Consider the following 21651-nt stretch of genomic DNA (forward strand, 5'->3'; position numbering starts at 1 on the left):
TCTTGTTCATAAAATCAGAGGCCATCAAAAGCGTGGCTGAAATATCAAAAAAACATATCTACAGTATTTCCCAATCTACCACATAGACTATTCTTTCTAGATATTTGGCTAGAAAGAGAAAAGATGAGAGCCTGAGTGGGTAGTAAGATCACAAGGTGACTTTTTTTTAAAGGATGAAAGGGATCTGGAAATGTATTTGACCCAATAGCAACAGAGCCTGTGAGAAAGAATGAATATTAATGTGGAAATTTGTTTTTGGTTGGACTCAGAGATTCCTAAGTCTGTGGCAGAGAACTGTATCCCCCAAATTATCTCCCTTTCAAACCACAGTCTTCACATACATCAAATGACTAGGCATTTGACATTTCATTTCCACCTAGCTCTTCTCAGGTGAAATCCTCTCCACTTCTGACCTTTCGGTAGTATAGTGTGATAGAATGAGAACACAGCCAGGAGCCGTGGGTTTGAACCCTGGCTCTTACACTAAACCATGTAACCATGGACTGATCATTTAACCTCTTGCGTTCCCTTTCATCTCTAAAATGGGTTAGACAATAATTTTTAAACTACCTACTTCCATATGGCTCTTGCAGGGAAAGTATGAACCTTAAAAAGTTTTGCAACTATGCTGTTGTTATTGTATCCTTGAGGCACTTTCCACACACAAATCTACAGCATGAGTCACAAAATTTCAAGAGTGCTGCCAACACTGCTCAACTTGGTCATGCTCAGCCAAACCCTGGGCTGGTTTGCTTCAATTTCAACAGTTTCCTTCTTCCTGGTAGGTAGGTGACTTACACTGAGCCTATAGCAATACTGCTCTGCCAAAGCGGGTGGTTTTGTGGCCACAAAGGCATATTAGACTGCTTTGTTTAATGAGCAGGAAGCCATGATGTATCAAGAATGAACAATTTTCTGCAGACTGAGGTTGGATATGGAACTGAGAGACTATATGTAGTCAAGGAGGACTCCGACTTTGACCTCAGTCCTGTTCCTACAACGTCCAGACATGCCACTTCCTTTGGCCCCCAACTCAACACCTTTAAAGAATTTCTGAGACTTCGCTGCAATTTACCTTTGACTCAGAGGGATTTCTTTTTTTTAGTAAAAGCAAACAAAACGTTTCAGAGTGCCTTTTTGACAACCTCAGGTTCCATTTTTAGGAGTGGGGGCACTCAGGGATCTGGAATTTAATTCTAATTAATAAACATTTATCAAGATGGAGCCCTTGGGGATCTGAAGAGCACGGTACGTCGGAAGAGATACAAAGATATTATCTTTGCATATTATCACTAGTTTAGATTGAATCCTAGATAAAATTGTACTTGGGCAGAATTTATAGTATTTCACAATACTATGGCACACACTGATCAGAAGGGCCAAGTCCTGTGATATCAAATGTGATTTTGTTTGTGCCTCCATGAGGGCCTTAACTGTCTAATGGTTTTACAGTAATCTCAGGATCATAGCATTAGAGCTAGAAGGGAGGGAGGAAGGAGAGAAGCAAAGAATAGAAGAAAGTAAAGAAAGAGAGAAGGAAGGAAGGAAATTAGCATTCATTAAGTATCTATTATATGGCTTGGCACTGTGCTAAGCACTTTACAAATATTTTCTCATTAGATCCTTATAATAACTCAGGGAAGTGGGTACAATTATGGCCTGCATTTAAACTTGAAGAAACTGAGGTAGGCAGAAGTTAAATGACTTGCACAGGGTCACACAGCAACATAAATGCCTCAGTTCAGATTTGAACTCAGATCTTCCTGATTCTAGCCCCAGGACACTATCTGCTATGCATCATGACCTTAGAGTTGTCTAGTCAAACCTCCTTACTTTATAGAGGAGAAAACTAAGGCCCCGAAGAGATAAATGACTCCCCCAAAGGGACAGAGTTGAACTCAAGCTTTCTTGACTCCAAGACTCTACCATGTCACCTAGCTGCCTTTAGAGATAACAGAGTATCTAGAAGGGGAGGGGAAAAATTCAATTCAGGAGGCATTTATTAAGCACCTACTACAAGCAAGGTAAATGAAATAAGGTTCTAGAGAGAGGAGAAGGAGCTCCCAGGTGTAGGCAGCAATGATTTTTTCAAAACAATTACTATGGGTCTAACATATTATTATTGGACTAGGGGCTAGTGGCTGAGGATGTCTTAAATGTATGGCTGGAGTATAATGAATAAATGTGTATGTATCTTGGTGCTTTGAATCTAGGCACAAGGCCTACTTTAGTAGTCAGGGTAAAAAATCAGAAGTACCAGGAAATGGAGAACCAAGGTGAGGAAGGAACACCTGCAGTGAAAATGACAGGTGCTCAGAAACAGGCACTTTACTTAGCTACTTTATGAAAGACTAGATTTGGACTCAGCACTTAAGTTTAAGGCCAGCCACGTAAGTTATATGATCACACGCAGGGCCTCAGTTTTCTCATCTGCCATGCCCTCTTGAAATCCAGTTCAAAGCGTGCTGGGCTTGGAGTCAGCAAGATTCATTATCTTGAGTTCAAATCTGGCCTCAGACACATTAGCTGTGTGACCCAGGGCAAGTCACTTAATTCCGATTGCCTCAGTTCCTTCATCTGTAAAATGAGCTAAAGAAGAAAATGGCACAGCATTCCTATAGTTTTGCCAAGAAAATTCCAAATGTGGTCATGAAGAGTCAGATAAAACTGGAAAAGGACTGAAAACAACAAACCAAGATGGCTGGGAAGAGGAAGGAGATGTTCAACTTGGTTTTCTACCAAAAAGTTTAAGTCTACTACAGAGCAGAGTTGGGGGATTGTTCTAATTGGTAGAACATGGGACATACCCTAGATTGTAATGAAGCTTTTAGGTCAATTCTACTCTGAACCCAATGCAGAGGATACCTTTGGATCAAACTGCAATGGCTGAGGTCTTGAGTTTAAGGGTTCCGACATATGTAGCTTTGGTTATTCTTGGGGAATGAGGCTATGCAGACAGAGTAGAAGTCAAAGGATCATAATCTTTAACTGGAGAATACTCAAAACTTTGAACTATCTTCACAGTTGCTTTATAGGGAGCCTACTAGTAATAGCAATGAACATTCATGTGACACCCTCACCCCACCTAATGGTGATTATCTTTCCAATGTCCAGATCCAAGTCATTGAGTTGTGCAATGAACACGGCAGCAACTGCTTCATAGAGGGCAGTTCCATCCATGTTGATTGTTGCACCAACAGGTAGAACGAATCTGGTGATTCTTTTGTCCACTCCGTTCTTTTCTTCTGCACAGCGAAAGGTAACAGGTAGTGTTGCTGAGCTGAACAAGAAAAAGGGAAACCAGTTCATAGCTGTGGAATGCCAGCCCTGTACTCCTTGAATATTGAAGCTTTTTCTTCTAGAAGGCTAACCTTAAAGAGTATAAAGTATTAAACCTACCTTTCAGTAATTCTAGAAAACAAAATTCAGAGTGCGAATCGTACCTCCTACAAATACGATAAAACCCTTAAAAATTGTTTCATATTAGAAAAGGGGAAAACATTTAGTGGGAGACAAAATATATTACCAGGCAGAGACACCAAGATACTACTACTATTATTTCTCAGTCTAAAGGTTATCTCTAAAACCATGGTACTATTGTATCTACCATTACAAAACAGAGGAAGGGACAGACAGACAAAGACAAAATTCAGAAGGGCCCTTTGGCCTCATTTGTTACCAGGAAAACAAAATATCTTTATTTACCTGGAAGAGATCATGAGGGCTGTGAGTAGTGCCTGTGCCATCCCCATGGCAAATCGGAAAGGGTTCTTTCTTACAACTAGAAAGTAGATGAGTGGGAGGACTACAATGGAATGTATGGCAAGCCTGTAAACAAAGAGAGACAGTTTTATAGATAATAATGGTGGTGGGAGGAGTACCAACTTTTACTGGGATAATAGGTCCATCAAAGCATTAAAGTGTTTTGAATATGTGTGTGTATCTATTTATGTATATATAGCCAGAATTATGATTTTACTGATGTGGGAAACTCTTCTTGTATAAAACTCCTTCCATTAATGTAGCTCAGCAATTTATAACTTAAAGTCTTAAAGATTTACCTGAGAACGCTTAGAAGTTAATTGATTTTTCCCAAGGTCACATATCTACTATGTGTCAGAGACAGAATTTGAACCCAGGTCATGTTGACTCCAAGCTAATTTATCAGTACAAAGTACAAATATATCCTTATATCTATATAGAAACTCTATACTTTATGTAAACATTTTCACATGCCTTATCTCATCTGATCATCATAACAACCTTGCGGGTTGGATACCTCTCCTCCTCCCCCAATTCCTCTTTCATGGATTAGCAAACTTAGATATGGAGGTTAAGTGACTTTCACAAGGTCACACGGCTGGTTAGTGGCAAGAACCAGGACTAAGGGCCTAGGACTTCCTGGCTACTTTTTCAACTACCACATATTTATCACCCAGACAGACATAGTCATAAAAGCCTGAGGAAGACTTCAGGCTCTCAGGCATTCTCTGTTTTTCAAAGTGTCATATTTTGAGACTCTTTTCGTTCTGTCCCACTCTCTCGGCTGGAATCTAGCTCGCTCCAAAGAAAGTATCCCCATTTCAGCTAGAATATTGGAATTACACAATAGGGGGACACAGAAGATATAGAGCAAAGAACTCAGCAAGTGATATACACAAAACAGAGTGATCATTTAAAGTCTGTAGCCTTTTAAAGTAAATCCTTGCTTGAGCAAGGATGAAATCAGTTGGAGAGTTCTGGATGTAGTCATTAGATCTGAAGGCAGAGTTCTTAGCTCATGCCTGAGAACTTGAGGTTTATAATAATGATAAGGATGATGACAATGAAGAATAGCGGTCAGAGCTTCCAGAGAGAATAGTAGGGGATGGAGGGTTAGCCTTGGAGTTAAGAAGAGCTGTTTTTTCCTTTCTGTTACATATGAGCTGCATGACTGACCATGAGCAAATCATTGTACTCCAGACAGTTCTGTGAGTTGGAGACTGGGTTCTGATCTGTATTGGCAGATAGATGTTTGTTCTACACTAAGCAGTCCCTGTATTAATGAATCACAGGTCCAGGAAAAAAACATTTAAAAATAGCTTCTGAGAAATAGTTAGATTGGATGGTGAATGGCATTGATCTTGGAGTCAGGAAGACTCCAGTTCAAATCCTGCCTCAGACACTTATTAACTGTGTGACCTTGATAAGTTATAACCTTTCTTAGCCCAAATTCCCTCATGTGCAAAATGAAGAAATGAAGAAAACAATGCTAACTCACAGGATTGTTGTGGGAATCAAATGGGATCATGTATGTTACGTGCTTTGCAAAAAAAAGTGTTTTGTTTTGTATATATGTTAGCTAATTTTTTCTTCTTCTGGGCAACTAGGTGGTACAGTGGATAGAACATGAGCCTAGAGTCAGGGTGACTCATCTTCCTGAGTTCAAACCTGACCTCAGACTTACTGGCTGTGTGACCCTGGTTACGTTACTTAACCCCGTTTGCCTCAGTTTCCTCATCTGTAAAATGAGCTAGAGAAGAAAATGGCAAACCACTCCAGAGTCTTTGCCACCAAAACCACAAATGGGATCTGAAGAACTGAAAATGTCTGAAATGACTGGATAACAACACTTTTTTCTGTATCACTTTTAAGTTCTTAGCCTTTTTTTGTGACATGGACCCTTTGGCTATCTGGGGGACCCTACATATGCACCCCTTCTTAGAAGTGTTTTTGAATGTGAAAAAAATACATAAGATCATAAAGGAGACAAAATATATTGCAACAGTTGTCAAGATTTTTTTTTTTTAAATTCAGGGACTCCAGGCTAAGAATTTCTCAAAATAGCTCTGTGAAGTAGGCAGTTACAAGTATTATCCCTATTTCACGGAGGAGGAACTTGAGATTCAAAGAGTTGGAGTGACTTATGGAAGGTTGGGGAGCCATCCCTCAGTACAGTATAGCAAGAATGGCGATCATTAGAGCCAAATTAGGAATTAACTTGCATATATATCATAGAATGGTAGAGCTGGAAGGGACCTTAAAGGCTATTTATTCCAAACTCCTCTTTTATGGATGGGGAATCTGTAGGGTGGGGGGAGAGGTAAATGACTCACCCAATGCCTTACAGCTAAAATAGTGGCATCTGTACCAATCTGAAAATGTTTCCATTTCTTATTGCCCAAGAAGGATCACAGAGCAGAGATTGCAAGCAACCTTAAGAAATGATCAAAAGGAAGATTGTATGACTTAGCCTTTCACTCAAAGACTTATTTGTCTGGAGTGAAGATGTACAGGATACAATGTGTGCCCTAATGAGAGGAGACACTGGCTCTTCAGAGTCAGGAGATGGGTTTGGACAGGTCCTTGGGGTATAGTGATAGGGATTGGGACTGGACCTGTAATTTCACTGACAGATCTGAGGTTAGGAACCTCTCTCTACCAACGTAGGTTAGCACCTTCTTTGTAATTTACAGACTTAGGGGTTGTCCAGAGCACTCGAGTGTTTAAGTGACTGGGCCAACACGCGTCAGTGGAGGTACTGAGACAGTTCTTCCTAGATCTGAGGTCAGTTGTTTATCCCCTATATAGGGGTGAGGAACCTGTGGACTCAAATCTATACATAGCCTTCTAGGTCCTCAAGTTTGGCCCTTATCCAAACTTCACAGAACAAATCCTTTTATTAAGGGGATTTGTTCTGTAAAACTTGGACTTAGTCAAAAGGCTGCACCCAAGGACCTAGAAGGCCACAGGTTTCCTACCCCCGTGGGTCTATATCATGTTGGTTCTCTCAATATGTGACCTTGGGTACATCATTTCACCACTCTGAGCCTCAGTTACCTCATCTTTAAAATGGAGATGTAAATTACCTCCGTGGGTTATTGTGGAAATAATGCTTTTGTCAAATTTGAAGACTATAGAGTACGAACTAGCTTTATTGGCAATGGCAGGTATAATAACCGAGAGGGTATCACAGGCTTTAGAAACACAACTAAGCCCTACAAGGCATTCGGATAGCCAAGTGATGCCAGTATTGAGAAGTATTTCCTTAAAATGTTCCTAAAACCTACAGGATGTTCTCAGAGAATGATTTCTGAGCAACTGGTAGGCCTGGAGCAATAAAGTCTGGTATAGCTCATTCTCCCCAAAGGCAGCAATTAGAACAGCATAATCCATTTCCAATTTAGCAATTAAAGAGCAGACCCAGAATTTGCTTATCTCAGAACTCTCTTTATAAATAGCCAAAAAAGCTGATTAAAAATAATAATAGGAGTTCATACGGTCTAGAACTAGACAGGCTCTGTGAGATCATCTAGTCCAAGACCCTCGTTTGGCAGATGAGGAAGCTGAGAACAAGAGAAGTGTGAAATGACTTCCACAAGGTCAACCAAGGTCATTCCTGAATATAGACCCACTGATTCTAAGTTCAGCATGCTCTCTCTTGCTATATACCATTTGGACTTGCTGAAGATCATACGGCAGTAAGCAGCAGTGGCTAGACTCTAGTCAGGTCCTGTAACTCCAGATGAAGGACTCCTCCCACAGTACCATTTGTCATTATCAACCCAACCACACCCATCCAAAGACTGACATACCCACTGAGCACCGTGGCCATGTACAGCCCCAGTTTGCGAAATATTTCCCAGTCTTCAACTTCGATGATCTTCCCAGCAATCAGAAATAAAATGCCCAGGGGCATATACCTAGAATGAAGAGAAGAAACATCACGTTCTGCAGCAACCGCAGTAGACAGTCGAGTTAGACTATTGGTAGAGAGAACAACGGATGACTTCTAGTCTCTTTCCTGCTCCTGAGAGCATTTGTATCTGGAAGGGGCCTTAGAGAACACTTAGACCAAACCCTTCTCTTTACAGAGCAGGAAACAGGTTGAGGAGGAGGTCTGAAGTAACTTGCTTAAGGTTACACAAATTAAAGAACAGATCCAGAATCTGAACCCAGGTCCTCTGACACTGTATCTTCCTCCTTCCCCTAATGAGGTTAGGATGAGATAGCTGGTTCTCTTTCATGTTCACAGACTGTACCTAAACAGTCACCTCACAAATGACTGTTCTTGATAACAAGGGAAACTGGGCAAGGAAGCCAAGGAGGAAAATAAGCATTTATAAAGTGGCTACTATGTATGAGGGACTTTACAAAATAGCTCATTTGGCCCTTATCACAACCCTAGGAAGTAGGTGCTATTACTCCCATTTTACAGATGAGGAAACTGGGACAGACAGAAGTTAATTGATTTGCCCAGGGTCTTAAGTGACTGATGCTGAATTTGAACTCAGGTCTTCTTGGCACTAGGAATAACACTATCTACTCTGATACCTAGCTGTCTCTAATTCAGCATGATGATCCAAAATCATTGGTACGCCTTTATTAAGCACATCCTGTGTTCAAGGTTGTGTTAGATGCTGGGGACACAGAGATGAAAAATGACAGAGGTTCTGCCTTTGGAGAGCTTACAGTGTCATGATGTGTGTGGGATAAGTAAGTGCATGATGGAATGATAGTACTGCATTTATATTGTACATATCTTATGTGCACCCAGTGGTTTACATGCTGTAACCTCCATGAGAATGTAAGGCCAGTGACTATAGTTGTCTTTCTTTGTATTTCTAGTGCTTAATACTACACCTGCCATATAGTAAGGACTTAGTATGCTTGCTAGCTGACCTACCAAAGGAGTGATGGGCACATTTTAGAGAGAGAGAGAGAGAGAGAGAGAGGGAGGGAGAGAGAGAGAGAGAGAGAGAGAGAGGGAGGAGAGAGAGAGAGAGAGAGAGAGAGAGAGAGAGAGAGAGAGAGAGAGAGAGAGGAAGGGAGAGGGAGAGGGAGGGAGGGGGAGGGAGGGGAAGGGAGAGAGGGGGAGGAGGAGGGGGAGGGGGAGAGGGAGAGAGAGATTACTTTCACCTAGGGCTAGGGGAATGGGAGGGAGAGTGGGAGGGCCCAGAGGGTAATACTCCCAAGATCATTTTCATTAGCAGAGGAAGGCCACACATAGGTTTTGGTTCACTTTGCGCAATCCTATCTATCTTAGAAATAATTTCATTGGCATTTTTCTTCCTGTATAATTATACACACTGATTCCACAATGTAGTGTGAACAGTAACAGAGTGAGTGACCTGGGCAAGATGCTCCCAGAAGTAGGGCTCAGAAGGGAATTTACAAATGATCTTGTTCAACCTGCCTCATGTGATAGATGAAGAAACTGAGGACTGAAACTAAATTCTCTATGGTGAGGCAGTGGAGACTTGGACAGAAGAGAGAAAATGATAATGGTGAGAATCATCTGGGCAAAGGAAAGGAAGTGGAGGGCTGAGGCGACCATTTAGCGAAGACAGGAAAGCTGTTGTTGCTTTACTTGGCTAAAAACTAATACAGGACAGCTGATGTTCACTAATAGTAAGGGCTTGTCTCTCCTCAAATGAGGATACAGTTTGTCTTAGCAGAGGCTGGATCCTTTCTTCAAAAAATAAAGAAAAAGCAGGTGATAATTGAAGAAAGACTTAGAGGTTTCTTGCAAATACTATTCATGTTGCATGTAATATTTACATGCTGTCAGGCTGAAGGTCAAAAGTAGTCTCATCATCTGAGAGATTTTGTGAATGAAAAGTGGGACCTCAAGGGAGCCTCTTATAGACTGTTAGGGGCTCAGGATCCCAGGAACACAATAATTCTAACCTTGATCCACCAGCAAAAATACTTGAAAGTCAGGGATTAGATTTCAGTTCCTTGAATGGATCAAAGTTCTACTTCCTATGGATGTGGAGCTCTAGAAGGCAAGTCAAAGACAGTAAACCTTTAAGAATCATTGTGTGTGAATGGTTTGAAATGAAAGGGTTTTTGAGTCATTCACCCCCTCTCCCATCACAATCACCAGAAGACAAGAGCATGGTTATCACCATATCTTTTTAATATTTATTATAATGGTAGATACTAACATAATATCTATTAAAACACTTCCCTAACCATACTCATTCCTCTCATGCACCCCCCACTTTTTGGCCAATCAAGAAAAAGCTGTCTTCCACCCTTTATTCCCTGATAGATGATTCAGTGGCTTTTCTGTATGAAAAAACTAGATGATCGGCTCTTTCACTTCCACATCCTTGTCTAGATATTGGCTTGTGTAACTCTCTCTAGTGTTCCAGAAGTGGGCTGGGCTGTCCCTGAGGCTAGAAGGTGCCCCTTCTTTGGAGACCTTCAATTAAGGACTGGATGACCCATGGTTGGATATGTGAATCTCTTCTGAGATTTTTTTTTCAGGTGTGGGGTGGGCTAGATGACTGCTGAGGTCTACTCCAACTCTGAAATCCTATGATTCTGGGATTTAACTGTGGGGTGAATACATGGCAGACACATAGAAGAGGTGGTCATTTTGGAGTAAGGCAATTTAACGAAAACTTGGAACAGCTTTCTTTCCTGAATAACCAGGGTCACTCCATGCATGTCTCTATAATCCTTTTAACTATTTCCTATACATTTTCCTCATGTACAAAGCCTGACCATAATAATTTCATGCTTTGTTTAGGGAAGCCATACAGTAAATAAAATGCTAGGTTTTCATGGCAGAACCTTAAAATAGAGTAGGAAGGTAACCCCTACTCCTATGGCCAAGTCATAAAATATTAACAGGTGGATTGTCCAGGGTAAAAGGTTGGGTTGCCCATGTCCTTCTCTGTGCGTAAGCCCTCCCCCAATGCTTTATCATAGTGTAGAGGTGACTCAAATCCAGGCTCTTAAAAACAATGTCAGTGGAGCACAAAGCAGAAAGGATTCAAGTGTGGGTCCAGAAATGGAAGATATGTCTGAGGATTGGTCTAAGAGTCTCATCACCAAAAAAGGGTGGCCACCATGGTAGGAATATTTTAAAATCAAATCTAAAGGATGGAAATATAGATTAAGGGAAGCAAGGAAAGGGTTGGAATGATTCCATACTACTAGAATCTTGGCTCCTTGGAGTGTAGAGGCATGCAGATTGCTCAGACATAGATACCTTTTCTATTGGAGAGAAAAATAAACCTCTTCCTTCAAAACTTTTTTTCTTTTTGGGAGGGGCGGGGAAGAAGAAAAGCAAAAGCCAGACAAAAATGAGCTCTCTCACCACATGATGATCTGAACAATTTGCATGGTCGCATCATTGAGTGCGTTGAAGAAGTCCACCAGAACTTGGCCCTTTTCTCCCATTTTCCCGATGACAATCCCAAACACAAGACAAAAGATAATCAGGCCCAGGACGTTGATGCCGTCTGAGTAGAAGCCCACTACTTTGTATTCTTTCGTTTTGTTCTGTGCAACAAAGCCAAGAAAATATCAGTGAATGATACAGATACAGCTGGCTTGCATAATCTGACATGACGTGATATTGCCTCAAGAACAGTCTCCATGTGAATGGACTCGCTCATCCCCTCAGCATGGATGATAACAATAAAAATAATAGGAAGAATAAAAATAGCCTAAGGATTTCAAGGTTTGCATTATCTCATTTGGTCTTCACGACATCTTTGGTAGGCGGGTACTTCTATTATCCCCATTTTACAGTTGAGGAAAACTGAGACAGAGAGATTAATTGACTTGCTCAGGGTCACACAATAAATGTCCAAGGCAGGATTTGAACTCAGATCTCCTTTGCTCCCAAATTCATGCTAGGTCAGGCCCACCTATCTGCCTTGAATGGTATCACAACAGTTAAAATCCATTAATGGCAAAATTCTAAAATTTCTAACATATAATTATGTTTTCATGAAGCAAGAGGAGTCGGCGGGGGGATTATACTGGACTACAATGCTGTGGTGGAACTCAACCCAAGAAGCTCATGGAACTTGGGTCAAATGCAATAAAAGATATTAATTTTAGATGATTGGAGGAAGGGGGCAGGGAAAGGAATAAGCATTTAAAGAATGCCTACTATGGGCCAGGCCCTGTGCTGAGCACTTTTTACAAAAGTCTCCTTTGATTGGTGTTGGAACATCCCTCCACATCTACAGGTGGCTTGAAGTTGTGGGATGTTACACAGAAAGTCAGGTGTGATGGCTATATCAAATGCTTTTGTATCTATTTGACTTTGATTTAGTTTTTATTATAAGAGGGGAAGGTATGGGAATTATCACCGAGGATTATTAGGAAATGATTGGAGCATAAAAGATGAATTGATTACAACTCTAGATTTGTAATGGATGTCAGAGATCATTTGGTCCAACCTGCTTATTTTACAGAAGAGGCAGAGCACTAGCTACAGCTGATATTTTATGTAAAGTATACATGTGGTACTCTGGATGTCTGAAGGAAGGAAAGCAGTTTCTGGATACCTGACTTTAGAGTCACATGGTAGCCAAGATACTGGGACAATCTGGCCCAAATTAATGATGCACATTTCTTTAGTGTTTTGCCCTTTACAAACACTTTTAAAAACAATTCATTGTAGAGTTTGTACAGGATGTACAAGTGCTATCTTTGTCTTACAGTACAGGAAACTGAGGCTCGGGGTCAGTGACTTGCCCCGGGTCACATTTGGAGCCGGCACTGGAATTTAAGACATCTTAATCCAGGAGCAATAATACATAAATAACATTTCTATCTCCTACTCCCTCTAATTTCTCAACAGTTCTTTACTGGTAAAAGAGAACAACTCATTGCCAAAAACATAGTACTTTTGGAACGGCAGTCGTCATGACAGCTGTTACGGATTCTCCTGTGCTGTTTGCCTCTGATTCACTGGAAGTCTTCACCTCCTCACGTTGGGTTTTGTACTGTGAATTGGAAAAAAGAAAGATTTTAAACTTGACTAAATGAGAATAAATGAAATTCTGGCCATAAGAATGAATGAAGGTGGCAGCTATCACTGAACAAACCAGTGGGAGAGTTATCCAAAAATATCCTGCCTGAGCCAACAGTGATCATGTAATGACTACTTAAAGTTCTGTGGTCTTTTGAGTTTTACAAAGCATTTTCTTCACAACAATCCTATGAGATAGGTAATGCACTTATGACTATCTCCATTTTACAGAAGAGGAAACAGGCGCAGGCCCACTGTCACACGGCTTGTAAAGTCAGATTGGAAAACAGGGAGGCACAAAAGGGTTGAAAGTGAGACATGCTCTGAAGCCAGTTCTGATTTTTGTTTTGAAGGCTTCTTCAATGATTATTTTGACAAATGTAGAAAAGAGCAGTTCAAAGGGTCAAACATTTAAATCATAAGATGAAACTACTGAGTCCCACAACCTTCATTCAAAAAATGTTCTCCCTTTCAAAATTTCACAGATAAAACTAGGAATAAATACATGGTATAATATTAAAATGGAGATTCAAATCCTAGTTGTAGAGATTTTGTTTAATAGACTGAGTCCTAACCATTGACATTTTTGTTAACTAATTTTTGAAAATGAAAAAAATTATAGTCATACAATTTATACTCCTGTCATGGTCTCTAAGCTATTAACATGTATATTGTCAATGAAGATAAATGACACTGTGAATTTTCTATAGTCGGGTCAGTACGTCTGTTCTCAGAGTGAGACTTCACAGAATCAATCAAACAAGTGAAGAGTTGAAAATGACCTCAGCAACCATTAAGACCGAATTCTGAACAAAAACCTCTCTACAACGTCTCTGAAGAGCGGTCATCTAACCTTCACTTGAAGAATTTTGGGACTAGGGAACCCATTACACCCCAAGGGAGATCATTTGGAATAATTCTAGTTGTTAGATAGTTTAAAAAAAAAAAATTAACCTACAATGTGCCTGTAACTTCCCTTTGGTTTTCAGTTAAGTCCTCAGTGGCCAAACATAACAAGTCATCCTCCTTCCTTGGGCCAATCCTTCAGATACTCAATCACATCTGACATGTCTCTTCTCTCTCTTCCCCAAGCCAAGCTAAACACCCCCAGTTCCTCTAATTGAGAGTCTTATAGTATGGTTTCCAGTTCCTTTGCTATCTTGCTCACCCTTCACTTAAAAAACCTTGTGTTTCATCAAGTCTGTGGCACGCTGCACGTAGGTGAAAGGAGGACCCGAGGAGCAAATACATTAGGCATAAAGCTTTACTGTAACTGAATGAGGCACATGAGGAAATTCACAAATCATCACTGTGCTGAGTCTGCAAAGACACCTTTGGAAGAAGCACAGTTCCATGCTCCAGAGGTCAGCACGAAGCAATGTAATTGGTCATTTTGCTGGTGAACATAGACTGTTCTGTTCACTCAATCTATGCAAATGAATGCAGCAGTATGTAATGGGCCCAGCTGTATAAATGCAAAAATAAACAAGAGAACAAGGCTTGAAATGTATGGGGTGAATGGACTGTTCAAACAATTTCCCAAAGAAAAGCTCAGCTCTGCTCAATGAGTGAGCAGAGTGCTTGTACTGAGTAAGACACTGTTAGGAAGACTGAATCACTGGGATTGCATGAGATTTCCCAACACTGGAGGAAAAGAAAGATGGGAGGGAAAAGCTAACCAGTTCATTTTTTTTCTGTATTTTATATTATTACATATTAAGCTATTATACTTTTTCTGTATCTATATCTATCTATCTCTCTATCTTAGTTCCTTATTTCATTGCACTGTTTCTTCAAAGGAAAACTCTTCAGTGCTAGGTCATAGTCCTCCAAGTTGGACTAGATGTCCAACTTCTTCCTGCTTAGATCTGTTGGGAGACAAAGAGGAATGAGGAGGGGCATGATACACACTAGGTACTGTATCCCATTTTTTTAGCCATGTGACTCATGGGGTAAAAATGAAGTTCCATTCCTGGAATGGACTATGGGCTGGCACCCATAGAAACCCAGAGCATGAGAATTCCCCTGCAGTTTGAAAACATCTCAAGAGTTTTCATCCATGGCCACATCTGGGGCTGGAATTTTGAAAAGGCTATTTCCTGGACCATACCAGCACAAAACTAAACTTAATTGAGGGGAAGAGGAGGAAACTCAAGCCCAAAGTAGTCATTAATTAATATTACCTGCTGAAAACAGGCTTGGACGAGATTCTCAGGGAACATATTCCTATTGGAGACATGGAACACAGAACTATGTTACGGCAAGAAGAATTTTATGTCTCTGTCTAATAAACTGATGAAGTTTAATTAAATCTAGGTAGCATTTTTACAATTTAGAAATCATGCATTTGGATCATGGGGGTCCCCGCTACCCCCACCCCATGGCACACTTTTTGGTATCTCCCTAGCTTCTTATCTGAAGACTTCGGCCCTCTATTTAATTTAGTTCAACAAGCATTATTTAAGTGCCTACTTTGTGCCAGGCACTGGGGATGCAAAAACAAAAATGAAACAGGCCCTGTCCTCAGACAGCTTACGTTCCACTGGGTCTATCATGTATACATGTTGTATTATTGTCTGTACATGTACATCCCCAAAGAAAATGCAAGATCTTTGAGATTAGGAACTGTTTCTTATTTTTCTTTGTATTCTCAATTCTTAACACAAGTACCTGACACAGTGGGCATTTAATAAATCAGAGTTCTCTTAAAGACATTTAGAAGCTACAGATATGGCCTTCTTAGACCTGCTAGGAGAGAAAGAGATGTCTGTGGAAGAGGAAAGATACACGACAAGAGAAATTTACATACTTTGGAAGCATCATTTTGGCTGATAGTTCAATGTTATCAAATATCAGTGATACTTATCTACTGCACTCAATAGAGTAGGCTCATTCTCTTCATTATAAATCTTTGAAAGAGGCATGATTTTGTTGGTTCATTTCCTAAATGAAATTGACATTGTGCACTCCCTGCATTCTTCCTTGAAGCATGACAGTCACTTACCTGATCAGGTCTAACATGGCATCCACTGTACTGACTTCAGGGGTGGTGCCTGTCCTGTCAAACTCGTCAGGTTTCTGGGACACACCAGGCTGGATGCTCACTACCAGTATAATACCTGTGACCAATGAGAAATCCCACATCAGAGTTACAATCTTTTAGGATGTTTGGAACTCCAAAGGGTAACTCTGAAATTCTAGCCTGTGTGTCCTATACTGGGGCTATAGGAAAGATAAATGCTGGGGATCTTAAATTACAAGCCAAACTAAGAGGTGGCTTTTATTTCAAGGGTCAAGAACTTATACTCCTGACTGTTAAACTAGTACCTGCCTAAACTTTGGGTCCCATTTAAAAGAGTAACCAGATGGCATTAATTCCATCTTTGAAAAAAAACTTGTGTAGCTTGGCTTCTACCTCCCAAATGCTTCTGAAAGCACCTGCTGACAAGACAATTCCTTTTCTCCTCCTTGGCCCACGAAGCTAGATTTAGCAGGTGGGAGCATGAATCATTTTCCTTTCCAGGAAGCTCTTTCAAGAAGGTGGCTTGAATTGTGTGATGTTGGCAGCAGAAAGAAAAAAAATTGCATATCAAGTGCTGCATGAAACTTCATTAATTCAGATTGTACTAATTTTGTCTTTGGGGTATTCAGATGCAGACTGGGCTTGTTTGCCATATTCTTTGATTCTTATTTCTCTTACAATCTAAAAATGATACTGTATTTTTGCTAAGGAAAGTAAAGGCATAAATATATCTGCAGAAGAGAAAAGATGGAGAGAAATTTACATACTTTAGAACCACTGGCTTATAATTTGATGTATCAGTTATTAATAGTTCTTATCTATTTGTTAAATCAGGATTGTCTCAGAGATTTATCCACATCTACCACCTTGTTCTGCCTGGTCCTCTGAGTTGATCCCCTTCTCTCTTCTCACAATGGAAATCCCTATAATTTCAACATTTATTAATCTCTATTGACAATATTTATGGTTAATGGCTCGGACCAGCATGAATATACAAATTATATAGCCATATATTTTTTCATGTTTTGAAAAATAACAAAAATAAAATGGTTAGGACTTGGTACATTAAACAGTCTACTAAACTAAACTTAAAGTTCAAATCTCCCTTTTGATATCATATACTGCTCCTCTTGAAGCTATGGCAATCAGTCAAGGATTAAGTTAGGCATTGTTGGCACTAAGGATATAAAGAAAAAAGCCCATTACTTCCTTGAAGTTGATATGATATCAGGGGAGATATATACACATTTAAATATATACTCAATAAACATGAAAACAAGGTAATTGTTAGAGGGAGAAACTAGCTGGGGTAAGGGCAGAGTAAAGGAAAGGCCTCATGTATTTGATGATGCTTGAGCAGAGGTTTGAAGGAAACTAGAGATTCAAAAGTTTGAACATGAGGAGGGAATGGTAAGGAGGTAGTGTGATACTACAGAACCCCAAAGGATCTGTGCATATATTTCATAGGTCTGTGAACTTGAATGGGAAAAAAATCTCTTAACTGAAATTCAGCCTTTCATAAAACATTATTCTGAGAAGGGGTCCACAGGTTTCATTAGACTACCAAAGAGGTGTGTGACTCAAAAAGGTAAGAATCAGAGGACCTAACTCTTTCCACCTCAAACATTTATTACCTGTGTGAAAAGTTGGCAAGTCACTTCCTGTTGCCCCAGTGTCATCTTTTGTAAAATGAGAGGTTTGGACTGAATGGGGAGGTTTTTTTTTAGCTCCAGATCTATGACCCTATGAATAAGAGTCTTCTTCCTCATTCTGTCATGGAAGTGGCCTGGGGTTCTTGAAGGTATTTATCAAAGTGTAAAGGTTTTGAGTATGTCAAGTGATGAACTTGGATCTTTGTTCAAGGACAAACCCATACATAGCTACGTAGAGAATCTTGTCACCAGAATCAGGCCACAGCAACTTAAGGAACTGCCTTTTGAAGTGTAGGGGAGGGTTGGGTCTATAGTGGTGGAGAAAGTCCTCCCACACAGATGAAATCACAGATCTCAAATACTGAATCACAGGAGGAATTACGCTCCCCTTCTGAAGCAGCTCCCACCTGCTACAGAGCTTAATTTTCTATTTGTGCCCGAAACTCCGAGGTGTTTAGAACCCTTCAAAGATGGAATTAAGGGGCAGCTACATGGCATAGTGGATAGAGCCCCAACCCTGGAGTCAAGAGGACCCAAATCAGATCCAGCTGGATACCTCCTTGGTAACACTTTACTAATTGCCAACTCTTACCGATGACTCTGCACACTAGATATTAAAATGCATTTCCCTGAAGTTGTTTCATGATTATCCTCAGTGGTGCATCCAGGAGTAGATCACCTGAGTTCTTGGCTTTTCTTCCTCCTCCCCGATGTGGCTAACAGAGTATAAAATGATCACCTCATTTCTGTCCCTGCCCAGGGAGGCCCTATTGAGCAGGGCAATAGCTGAAGGTCAGAAAACAATTCAGTTCTTTTGGCCAAAAGATTTCCCATAGAAACACAATCACGAGTTTTATGCTTAATAATAAAGATAAGCCCAACTCCTTTCAAGATATTATCAAATCATAGTTGTATAAAGTAATAAAGCTACAAGCTATAGTTGGACACACAAGACCAAGAGTTTACCAAGAACAACAGCGAAGACCGTAGTGCAGAAATAATATACAACAGCTCGTAATCCGATTTTCCCAGAGACATTGGAATCCAGAGCAGCAACACCTGGAAATATTAAAAAAAAAAAATTATATTTTTAGAAATTCAGTTTCCGGTTATTGAGCACCAATTGGTAACATAATCTTCAAGGTGTGAAGAGCAAAGGATGAGACAAGCTTTGTTTATCCATTAGGGAGTAAGCCTAACCCTGAAGATTTGGAATGTGTTGATATTATGGGCAACAACAACAGGAAAAACACTTTAAAGGATCACAGAATAGGAGGTCTTTATAGATCTCCAGCACAGTACATGCCTTCTCTCTGACATTAATTCCAATTCACCCTATACACAGGGTGTCCCAAAAGTCTTGGTGCAGTTTTAAATTACTAAAGCTAATACAGACACACCCTATGTATCTTTTGTGTATGGTTAGTTACGTGTTATCTTCCCCCATTTGATTTTGAGCTCCATGAGGGCAGGGAGTATTTGGTCTTTCTTTGCATCTCCAGCACTTAGTATAGATCCTGGAACACAGGAGATGCTTAATAAATGTCCACTGACTTCTTAGGTGATGCAATGGTTAGAGCACTAGGTTTGGAGTCATGAAGATGAGTTAAAATCCAGGCTTAGATGCCTACTGGCTATGTGACAACCTCTATTTGCCTCAGTCTCATCTTTAAAACGGAGATAATAGTACCCATCTCCCAAGGTTGTGGAGATAACTGCAAAGCACTTGGCTCATTGTCTGGTACATAGTAAGTGCAATATGAATGTTAGCTGTTATTATTACTGCCATCATCATCATCATCACCATTATTGTTATTGTAACAGTGAAGTCTCAGTAGGTGAAGCTGGGGGTTTTGGTTACTGATCAAATGATAGATTTCTACCCCTCAAAAGATAACCTAGAATGCCAAGTGCAGTTGCTTTGGGGTGAGGCTGGGGTAGACAATACTGTCTCCTTTTTAGAGTCAAATGAATACTTCCCTTCTACAATGACTGGTTTTGCGGGGAGCACAGGACAAAATGACAACCAAATGGAGACCAGACAAGTGGGGGGATTTTGAGCTTAATTCTCTATTTGTGCCCCATAGCCCTTTAAAGATGGAATTAAGGGGCAGCTACATGGCACAATGGAATAGAGACCCAGCTCTGAAGTCGAGGACCTAAGTTCAAATCTGACCTCAGACACGTAATAGCTGTGTGGCCCTGGGCAAGTCATTTAACCCTGATTGCCTTATTCTATCTCCCCCCGCCCCCAACACAAAAAGATAGAATTAGGAGAAAGCAACATGGTGTGATAAAAAGAGTAAAAGTCAGAGGATATGGATTTGAGTCCTACCTCTGTTAATTGCTTTCTGGATGACTTTGGGTAAGTCACTCTATCCTTGCCAAGTCTCAATTTCCTCATCTGTCAATTTGAGGGATAAGACTACTCCCTAGAATTTCTTCTGCAAATGATATTTATGAAGCACCTGAGACTAGACTCCTTAAAATAAAAAAAGACCCATTCATATAGGGAGTTGGGAGGTGGAGTATCATGTGGATTTTCTCTGTCTAACACAAGACTTGGCACATAGTGAATGCTTAATGAACTTTTGTTGATTGACTGCTTGAGTACTTTAAAGCAATTAATATGAACAGTTTTGAGGAATACAAAAAATATGGAAAGACCTTTTATGAAATAATGCAAAGCAAGAAAGGGTAGAAACAAGTATGTAAAGGCGTATGCCAGAAAAAGGATCATATGAGGAAATGAGAAAGAATGGACAAAGTATTCTAATGGAGATTAGTAGAAGGGACCAAAAAGAGTTATTATATTTGAAAGTAATTGATTTAAATATAAACTGTTACTTAGCAAGTAAAATCTTTTTATATTGAAGTTTCATGTAGTTTCTGACAAAATAACTAATTAAAAAAGAAAACTAGCAAAAATATGATTTGACTGTGATGATCTTTTTGTAAACCTTTCCTTAAAATAAGCTAAAGTATATTTTTCTCAATTTATTCTATAATCAGATATTAGGAACCAAAACAGAAAAGGAAAGAGCTATGCTTTAATGGAGCAGGTAGGTGACACAGTGGCTAGAACACCAGACTTAGAGTTAGCTCTGTGACTTCAAATTAGCCTCAGACACATATTAGCTGTGTGACCCTGGGCAAATCACTCAACACTGCTTACCTGAATTTCCTCATCTGTAAAATGAGCTGGAGAAGATAATGACAAACTCCCCCAGTATTTTTGCCAAAAAAAACCCCAAATGGCATCAAAAAGAGTCAGACTGAAAATGACTAAACAACCATATGCTTTAGTAGTTATCCTTATCAATGATCATAGAATTGAGCTTTGACTCCTATACTCCAGCATCCTTGATTTCACTGGTGTGAAAAACTGTACAGATTGAACCCCCAATAAGGACTTAGTAGATACCCTTCAAATATTTCTATGGCTTCTCTTCAACTCTCCCCCCCTTCCCCAAATTAAAATCACTTTACATCCAACTTGATGGCAGACCCTCTAAACTTAGCTAGGTTGGTGCTTGGACAATAGGTACACAATGGGAAATGAGTCCTGGACTTGAAGTCTTTCTGTCTCGATAGAATCAGAGTTTGTACTCCTTTGTCATAGCCTTCAAAAACCTTTGCCACGATGAAACATCCAAGACTTAGTGTGTTTCTTTTAACCATTTACAAATGAGATAATATTTTAAGGTATTTAGCACAATGTCTGGCCTGTAGTAGGTGCCTAATAAAGGTGTGCCCCCGCCTTTTATGTTTTTTTACAAAAACATTAAGAGTTTTGTTAACTAGTCTCTTATTTATTGCATTAGTGACTAGCTCTGGATTCATTCGGAATTCTAAGGGTACTCCTGAGGGGATTAGGGTACCTTTCTCTGATGCTCTTGACACATGCCCCATTAGCTATTGGAGTTAACTACAGTTGTAGAGGGCTAATACTGATTAGAAACATCATTGGATATGTCTGTTTCTTATCAATCTCACGTTTATTTTATTTGGAAAGAATTACTTTGAAGTTCGTGTCCCTGCCAAACAGGGACTAGACAAGAGGTATGGAATCCTTCTCCTGAAAACCCCATGCTAATTTCCAAAGCACATGACCACATGACATTTATTGAACTTCAGCAGCAAAGAAAATCCACCCTGGCCTGCTGCTCTAGGAAGTAACTGCTTAAGCCATTTCCACCCTCAAATCCTATTAA

At 40.0% G+C, this 21651-nt stretch overlaps 1 protein-coding gene across 1 annotated transcript in view; it reads right to left on the reverse strand.

Moving 5' to 3' along the window:
• SLC1A1 (solute carrier family 1 member 1) overlaps positions 1-21651 on the reverse strand; it is a 103686-nt gene that overhangs the window by 12812 nt on the left and 69223 nt on the right. Inside the window, exons 3-10 of the mRNA XM_072597399.1 lie at positions 18404-18496; positions 15768-15882; positions 14947-14989; positions 12639-12737; positions 11093-11277; positions 7575-7682; positions 3706-3828; positions 3086-3280 (exon numbers count right to left, since the gene is read on the reverse strand). Coding sequence (XP_072453500.1) covers positions 3086-3280; positions 3706-3828; positions 7575-7682; positions 11093-11277; positions 12639-12737; positions 14947-14989; positions 15768-15882; positions 18404-18496 — 961 coding nt within the window. The remainder of the gene's footprint in view (positions 1-3085; positions 3281-3705; positions 3829-7574; positions 7683-11092; positions 11278-12638; positions 12738-14946; positions 14990-15767; positions 15883-18403; positions 18497-21651) is intronic.

Source organism: Notamacropus eugenii, chromosome 1, assembly GCF_028372415.1.
Source record: "Notamacropus eugenii isolate mMacEug1 chromosome 1, mMacEug1.pri_v2, whole genome shotgun sequence".
NCBI classification, from domain to species: Eukaryota; Metazoa; Chordata; class Mammalia; order Diprotodontia; family Macropodidae; genus Notamacropus; species Notamacropus eugenii.